This window comes from Pygoscelis adeliae, unplaced genomic scaffold (assembly GCF_000699105.1).
Source record: "Pygoscelis adeliae isolate BGI_AS28 unplaced genomic scaffold, ASM69910v1 Scaffold121, whole genome shotgun sequence".
NCBI classification, from domain to species: Eukaryota; Metazoa; Chordata; class Aves; order Sphenisciformes; family Spheniscidae; genus Pygoscelis; species Pygoscelis adeliae.
In genome coordinates, this window is record NW_008824359.1 from 5,430,883 (window position 1) to 5,439,474 (window position 8,592).

General features: G+C 41.1%; 1 protein-coding gene across 3 annotated transcripts; it reads left to right on the forward strand.

Annotated features, from left to right (window-relative positions):
• The first annotated feature begins 260 nt into the window (after positions 1–260).
• On the forward strand, positions 261–6,271 carry CENPQ (centromere protein Q). 3 transcript variants are annotated; one of them, XM_009319687.1, is made up of 9 exons: positions 261–533; positions 1,131–1,257; positions 1,985–2,042; positions 2,721–2,835; positions 3,100–3,168; positions 4,418–4,547; positions 4,824–4,943; positions 5,207–5,284; positions 5,728–6,271. In XM_009319687.1, the coding sequence occupies exons 1-9, from the start codon at positions 520–522 to the stop codon at positions 5,854–5,856; spliced, it is 840 nt and encodes a 279-aa protein (XP_009317962.1). In that variant the 5' UTR covers positions 261–519; the 3' UTR covers positions 5,857–6,271. The 3 variants fall into 3 exon arrangements, with proteins under 3 accessions (XP_009317962.1, XP_009317963.1, XP_009317960.1); XM_009319688.1 differs by having other exon boundaries at positions 261–366; XM_009319685.1 differs by having other exon boundaries at positions 261–278; positions 1,102–1,257.
• Positions 6,272–8,592: the final 2,321 nt, after the last annotated feature.

Genomic DNA, 8,592 nt, shown 5'->3' on the forward strand with positions numbered 1-8,592 from the left:
GGGAAAAGGGTTTGCTAACGGCTCGGCGGCTTAAGGCGGGGTCGGCGGGAGCGCTGAGGAGGCGCCGGGGCGGTGAGTCTCGGGGGGGATGAGCTGGAGGGAGGTTTTGTGGAGGTTCCCGCGCTGTTATCCGGCAGCGACGGGGAGCAGGAGTTTGGGGGTACGGGGGGAGCAAGAGTGGTGAAGACTACAACTCCCAGCACGCCTTTCGCTCGGTGCACGGCCGTGGCGGGCAGCGTTGCATGCCGGGAGTTGTAGTCCGCGCCTCGCACGCTGAGGTAACGTTGCAAGTGCTGTCCCACCCGAGTCGCGTCCGGACGCTGTCGCGACACGGCGACATGGCGAGCCGTCGTGCTGCCCATCGAGGTGTGCCCTGAGAAGCAGACCACGGCCTCCGTATTATGGTAGTTATTGGAGGCGGGGGGAGAGGCAGGACTTATTTACCCGGTGTCGGTCGCGACTGTCGCCTGGCGAGTCGTGTCGGGGGCCTCTGCATGAGGGAAGAAGTGGCCTGTGGGGATGAGAAAAACTGAGTACGTCTGAGTCGTTGTGCTTAGAAAACAGAAGGCTAGGTGGGTGTAACGATTCCTGTCGTCTGTGTGACTTTCTTTTTCCTCCATCTCTATAGTGAGTAAGAAAATAAACTTTTAAAGGTGTAAACTGCAGCAAGGAACGGTATGGTTAGGCGCTGGGGTAGAAGGTTCTGGTAATGGGATGACTGCGCTGAACTGCATTAGAAAGATAAAGAATTACTGTTGTTGGAGGCCTTTAAGAACAAATTTAGCCTGTTCTCAGTGTGGTTACCGTTGAATTGCCGTTGCTGCTCTTTGGCGTACAGACGTGCTGGCTTTACACTTAGAAAGAGATGTGGAACGCGGAAAGACTTGTCTAAAAGGCAAATGGGGATGTTTTTTTGTGGTCCTGCACTTAGATAAATATGCAAGATTTAGGCTTTGGGTTAGCAAATATGCGGACATTTGGGTCATTTAGCACTGGGTATTTCCATCATTTTGCTTGTTAATGTCTGGTTTGTACTGTATGGATTATAATTGCTGGATTTTAATTTTGGTTTTGTTTCCTCCTGTTCCATTTGGTTTACAGATCATGAAACGCCGCCACGCATCTTCCAGTAAAATGGGGGAGACCACTGGCGGGGGATCTGCAAAAAAAAAGTTTAAATCCCAAAATCGACAAGGGTCTTCCAGCAAAAAAAAGGGAACAGATGGAGAAGGAAGAAAACAAGGTCAAAAAAGAAAGGTAATAATTATTTTGGATTAAAGAAATTAGAAAAGTAACCGAAGAGAGACAGAAGAAAAAAAAAAAGGCATTTTTGATCAGTTTTTTAATGGAATTTATAGAGAATATTTCATTAACTAAAGGTAGTCCTCTTGAGGAAATGTCCAGTGTGAACAGCTCTTTTGAGACCCACTGCTTTAGCTGCTCCCTGGTTTCCAGAATTTCTAGTTGCGTGCTAGTGTGCCTGTGACAAGTAGAGGGAAGCATTGCCTGATGATTAATAAAAAGGCAAGCTGGCTGTGGAGTTCTGAAGAGCTGCATAGCATCTGTTTGAGCAGAGTGATAAAGTCAGAGTTCGTTCAGCTCAGGTGATGTTTACTCAGTTCTGGAAAATATTCTCCGCGTGTCTCGGGATTGGCCTAGGCAGCTTTCTGTTGGAGAGAGTTTGCTTAACCACTGAACTTGTGAACGGCATGATCGCCAGATGTGGCTGGATAGCCAAACATCTCGTGCATTTCTTATTTCATGACCTCATTCTTGGAATGGGAGGAATTAAGAGAGAATTGCTTTCTCTAACCTGCTTGAGATGAATTCCTGTTTCACAGTTCAAAAAGCCTTTTTTGTGGTCAGCGTCAGTAGACCTCTGTCAGTGCTTTCATGGCCTTTTTATAGTGGGTTGCTAGTAGTAGATGAATGGTTGCACAGCAGTTTCAAAATTACCACATTTGCTGTAATTTTTTCTCTTCAGCAGGTCACTCAGACAGTCAAAAGGAAAGCTAAGGAACATGGGGACTATTCCCCTGCAGGTAGGATTGCATTCTTCCCTTGTCCTATGTGTCTTGTTTTTCGAAAACACTGAAAGTAAAAGTAGTAACTGCTGTGTTGAAGTCATAGATGTGAGATGTCACTGAAATAAGTTTCAGAGTTTTCTTTCTGAACAGTAACAGCGAGTATTCGCAGTACAGTCGTTAGCTAGTGTGCGTTTGTATCATGTGTTGTATATGCACACGTTTTGTTTGCAAGAAGTGTTCTTCTCTTGTAAAATTCCACCACAAGCACCCACAACATTTTAACTTTCTCTTCGGAAGTCATTGTCTTCTCTGCCAACCTCTCTCAAGAGTGGCATGTGTTGTATTGGACATACGAATGAGATGAGGCCCCTGCTGCATTGAGTTTCTCACTTACGTATATTCCCACTCTTATTTCATTCTGGGTTTTCTCACTTGTATTGCCAATGACTTTGGGAGAGTTTCTTACAGCAGTTTCATTCTAAACAGATAGAACCTTTTCTATTTTGTGCTTTTTAAACAACTTGTGACTTGCAAATAGTAAGTACCACCTAATGTGGATAGATTTGACCTGATAGTTTTCTGACACAGAAAAATCTTAACTGTTTTGACTATGATCTGACTGAATTGAGTCACAAAGGTGTCTATCCAGGTTTGACAAATCATATCTTTTCCTTTTTTCCTTTGTGTTAGCAGGAGAAAAAGGTTCTTCAAAAAAGGTGAAGCTAACCAGTGCTAAAATACGATCTTGGCAGACTCTCTCAGAGAGTAGTAGGCAGTTTCTGGAAACTGTAATGGATTCAGTAATACTGTAAGTGCCAAATATCCTGGTGGTTCTTCATTGTTTCCACAAGGAATAAAGTAAAAATCATAACATTGCTTGAACTGGAAAAACTTTGGAGCTTTTTTGGGCAATATGGCTGGCTGTGTATATTTTGTCTGGTATAATATAACACTTTCTGTCTGAAGTTGGAAATTTTTAGCTAGAGAAGTTTTGACTATGTTCACTTCACTTGATGTGTTCTCTGTGCTTGCAGGCTTTGCGATGAAAATTCTGCCTTTATTTTCTTTCCAGATCTGTTTTGTGCCAACAAAGTGAGAGGAAAGATGATGTTCAGAAGCACCTCAATTTGCTGAAAGACAGGTAAGAAATTATAATTTAAAAAAAAATAAAAAAAGGGGAGAGAAAGGATGTTGTTTTCTACCATACTTACAGAATTGCTCCTGGGAGCAATCACATTTAGGAAATCTTGGAAGGGAGAGCTGATACAAAATAAAGGAGGGAAATATCTTGACGGTACCTTGATTGAAGCAGACAAGCAAGAGTTGTTGAAAGACCCACTTTATCTACTTCTATATGCATGACAGAACCTAGGAGGTATTCTTAAGAGCTCCTTGAATCAGCTTTGTACTCTTTATACAGGGTTTAAATTTGTGGGCAGCTATTTATTTTGTTATCATTTTATGATAGTGGTGGGAGCAGTTACAGCTAAATTTTCTTAAAAGCTAATTCATTTTCTGACTGTTGAAGTTTCTTCAAGGAGAATTGAAATTTTCTGTTGGGGCATAACTTGTAGCTTTTTTTTATGTCATTGTGGGAGTAATTACATATGCTTGAGTGTCTGAGAATTTTTGTGTGCATGTGTGTCGGTATACCAGGCTCTTACAGGCTCAGGCTCTATGTTGATATGTTGCTTTCTTTGTTCTTACAGTGCCTCAAGGCTCAAACATGAGGAGCTAGTTTTTTGTAAATGTTTTGTTTTGGTTTTTTTAACAATGTTTAATTTGTGAGGTGTTTAATTTCTGAAGTTGCCAGACTCCTGCAATCTCATCTGAGATGCATGGAAATTGTGGCGGTTTGGTGTATGTAACAGACAGATCCAACTTGGAAGAATTCAAGCCTTCCTCAGAATCAGGACCTTTGAGAGCAAGCTAAAGCTATTCCTCTGGCATAAAACTGTGTATCACATTTCACAAAAGCATTTACAGATTTTACTAAAATTATCTTTGTTTGGAAGCGGTTAAAAATGCTGCTTTTAGAACTTAGTTTTACTTTGAAAAGCAGAAAGGTCGGAACTGGGAAAATACTAGTTAATGCCAATTTATAGTCGGGGAGTGTACAGGTCAATGGGATAGAAACCACACGTCAGTGCAATAGCAAAGGTTAGAATGGTGGGATTTCTTGTTCCTGGTTCCTTCCTTAGCCATCTATTCCACGTGATTTTGGAAAACAATTCAAGACAGCTTTTCTTCCTGTCTGGATCCTTTTACTTCACTGGCAGCAATTGGGCTAAACTGAGTTTAGTTTTTCCCCAGTGAAGTCATTAATCAGTTTTCTTTTTGTTTTGCGAAGAACTCCAAACAAGTCATGCTTTCCTTTTTCTATAATAAAGGGTGCTGAGATTTTTCAAGACTTTAAAGGTACCTCCAGGGAAGCTGGGCAACCTGAAGAATGTCCCGAGCCTTCAAATGGCAGAGAAACAAATGCTTGAGACAAATGAAGAGTCTTTGGTACAACTGCAGGTATGAAAGGCAAGGAAGGGAGGAACATATCTTACCTGTCTGCTGCTGCTCGGTGTGTTCTGACTGTTTAGCAGACGGTCTGCTGGCTATTCCTCTGCTGTTGCAGAGTTGTTGTCCACTGTTCATCATTGTCACCCACGTTTGCTACAAAGCAGTGTATCTTTTTGGATGGTTTTTCAGTGACTGAGCTGATGCTGATTATCAGTATCTTATACGCAAAAGGCTCACCATCTCTAAAGCAAATTTTGTTCTGTTTTTGTGTCTCTTTTGTCTTAGGAAGAAATAAATGAAGCTGAGCGATCAGCAGAACGCATTGAAGAAACTATACAGCAACTGCAGTACAAAATCCAGGTGCTCAAGAGCCAGTTAGAGGAAGATGAAAAAAAGGCCAGGAAGGTATTTCCAATGGCTGTTGCTGCATTCCTCTAGGGAGAATGTGTTTCCAGAGCTATCGCACCCAAGCTGTTTCTGTGTTGTATAAGGAAGGCCTTATTTGCCTTTGGGAGTGTATCTCTTCAATCTTTCCAACTTCAGTTGCAAAATTAAGAAGTTTAGTTTTCAGAAGTTGGATAATGACAGCCAGTTATTTCCCTACTTGTGTGCCTGATGGTTTGGGGTTTGTTTTTTCCCTGCCCTCCCCCCTCTTTTTCCCCTTCTAGGTATTCCAGGAAAATGGCAGTGGAGCACTCCACCTTCCAGAACTGCCCAAGCGCAGCTTCCAGGCACCCACTTTGCAGGTGAGCATGGAATATATTTTCAGAGACACCTTGGCTATGAGAAGAAAGGCAACAGAATCTGCTTTTATCACTTAACCTCTGCCAGAGGGAGCAATTCTGAAAATTCTGAAATATCTGATGTTTTCTCTTTTTTCTTTTTTTTTTTCCTTTTCATTGAGAACTATATGCTTATGTTTTAAAAACAGAACAAAATCCTAGAAAACCTGTAATTTAAAGGATCACACGTAATTTCCCTAGGAACCTGTGGTCCTAGGGAACCTGTAATAATTTCTGAAATATATCTCTCTGTAAATGGTGGAAGGAATACTGTCTCATTCTGTGTCTTCAAATCCTTTTTATTTTAGCTTTATTCAGGTACAGCTAGGCTGCATGAAAATGAAATTTCTGTTGGACTCGGGGAAAGCTGTTTTTTATTTGTTGTCTATTATTCTTTCCTTCTTTAGGAAGAAATTTTGAAGATAAAAAACCAGAAAGGTCTTTTAAAGGATATGAACACTATTCAGCAGTCAGCTGACTTGAAGAACATGTTAACCCTCATTGAAAAGACCTATGAGAAGGTGGACTTCCTTTGAGAAACTGAAATATCTTCTTCAAAGGGGACTCCGTATAACCTAAGCCAGCACTCTGTGTTAATGTAGAGCAGCAGGGTGCTGGTCATGGAAACAGCGTTCTCTTCCTAATGGCTTTACTGTTGTGACTGCTGAATTTCTGTTAACACATTTTCTATGAATATTGGTATATAAATCTGTAGGTGCATTCTGGGACTCTGGTGATTTAAGTGATGAGCGATCAAGGTTTTCTGGGGGCGGTTTTTTGGACCTGTGGTGACTTCTAATAATGATATATACTGTCTTAGGAGAAGGGAGGGAAATGGATCCTGGGCTTATTTGGGCATTTTTATGGAATAAGGCAATCTATTCCATTGTATTTGGAGTTTTATATCACATCTGTAACGGTGAAGGCAGTATCTCTTACCAAACTAACTTCTGTTTTAAACTGGAAACACGTAGTAAAAATATGCTTACCTAATGCTCAGTTGCAAATCCCCTGTTCAACTTTCTTACCATTTTTTAATAAAAAACCTCCATGGCAGGAAATTCAATAATTTTTATCACATTTTTTTTACATTTTCATATTCACCACTTTAAAAAAAAAGGCGACATTTACACCTGGTTTATCCAGATGGTTGGGGAAAGCAGGTAAAAACATTATAGAGCAAAGCTCTAATCTCAGAGTTGTGTACTCACCTTATATTTCATTAGCTGCCAGGTATTCTTCAGCTTTAGAGAAAGGAAATTAGGCCAAAAGTCTATTTTCCCATGTGCTTTAATCTCTCCTCTATTTTTTCTATGATAGAGCTTCTCCCTTAAAAGACTCAGGTATTATAAAGTGCTTTCTCCAGTCAAATTATACGCTAGAAGACAGCAGCGCTCTTTACATTGACTTACCACACAAACACTTGTTCTTTTGTTTACAAGCTGCTGGTACTCTTACTGAGACGTGAGCTAATTATTCTCCTATGAGAGATTAAAAGCCTCTCCGTAGTTGCTACATGTAGGATCAGGAAAACCAGACTAATTGCTTGCTTTGTACTGAATCACATGAAAAAGTGTATAAATATGTAGAAATACTTCTCAAATTTTTGATCACTCAGCAAGGGGAGTGGTCACTTACTGACATAACCACTACCCCAAAGTAATTTAATCCAGTTTATGGGTTCATGATTTTCCTGCATGCCAGCTAGCTTAATTTTTGTTAAGTTAGGATACACGCCTTTGCTTTCATTAAGGGTGACTTACTTGCGAGCAGTTTACTATGTGGGTTTTGAACTTCATGAACCACATCGATACCTGAAGAAGGAAATCATAAAGGTGTAAGGCGTTTCATGAAAGCATTGAGTAGGGATTGGTTACTCGCTGCTTTTTACAACGTAGGAATGAGGGAATAGCCAGTTTGGTGGCTAGACAGCAAGTTCTTTAAGTAAGGTACTCTGTGTAACAGTGCCGGAAGATTCTGTGTGAGCCAAAGTGTACAAATGTGAAAAAGAAGTAAACAAATCTCTGAAGCGTGTGTCCATCAGAGACAATTAAATGGCTTGGACAAAGTAGTGATACGTTGTTGATGTACTTTTAATCATAGATGCTGGCACTGAAAGACAGGGTACTGAAGTAGGATGAATTTTTTCTTAGCTATTATTTGCAGCATTTTCTGTGTTTCCCCAGGAAAGGCTGTAATTACAAGACCTTTTGCGATTATTCTGATGCGGTCAGCTCCTGGAATTGAGATTTGTGGTCTCTTCCCTTCCTTCCAAATCTAGTTGTTTAGATTGCAATGTGTTATGCTCAAAATACTGTTTAAATGCAAAGAGGAAGCACTCCTTGGGGGGGAGCGTATAATACCTTTTATGTATGTTAGGTGCTATTCCTTTCTTACTCCTAAAACCAGTTTTGTCCAGCTCCGGGTCGGTATTTCCTGAGCTGATTGTTGGTGAGTTCTTTGTAGCGGAGGGGTCTCCCGTGCCAAGCCTCATCTCTTATCGTCCTCACCGCTCTCCCGTGCCCCATCGCTTATCACCTGTACTTCTCTGCACCGCGTCCCATATCTCCATTTCTCAAGGCCTCTGCTGTCATACTCTGCCTGTATTTCTCTATATCACGTCATTATGTTGGTCATAAATACCTCATTTGAAATAGAATGACTGCTTGTTACTGCTGTCTGTATAAAACTCTGGTTGTACCATACAAACATAATGAAAATAAAATAATTGTTCATAGACACCCGGTCAGTTAGAGGAAACGCTAAATTACACAGCTAGGTAAAAAAACCATTCAAAGAGCACCTGATGAGCCTCAATCCTGAGGCCTTGTGAACACAGTGCAAAGGTGTCACTAGCAATGGAGGTACTGCCTTACAGGGCTAGATAGTTACAGGCGCAAGCCATAATTATTTTCATTTTATTTTTTTTCCTGACGTGGGGTGATTGATGATAGCCTGGCTGGCTGTGGGTGCTGTTACTTTGGGGTTGTCATGCCCATATAAACGGGACAACATAAAACAGGAATATAAACCCAGCCTTTTAGGAGGTGGTCTTAGCTCAACTTATTTGATGGTGGATACCCTTGGGCAGAGCTGCAGAATGGTCAGATTTTGGTTTCTGGTGAAATTAGACGACTCTCCTAGGAGAAGGTTCACTGTTGATCAGAGCGCGTGGAGCTGTGAACTTGTGTGATTTGACTTGGGAGCATCTGAAACTCTTCAATTTCACAAACCTTGGCTTCAGGTAGGTAAGTTACAAGCTACAGATTTCT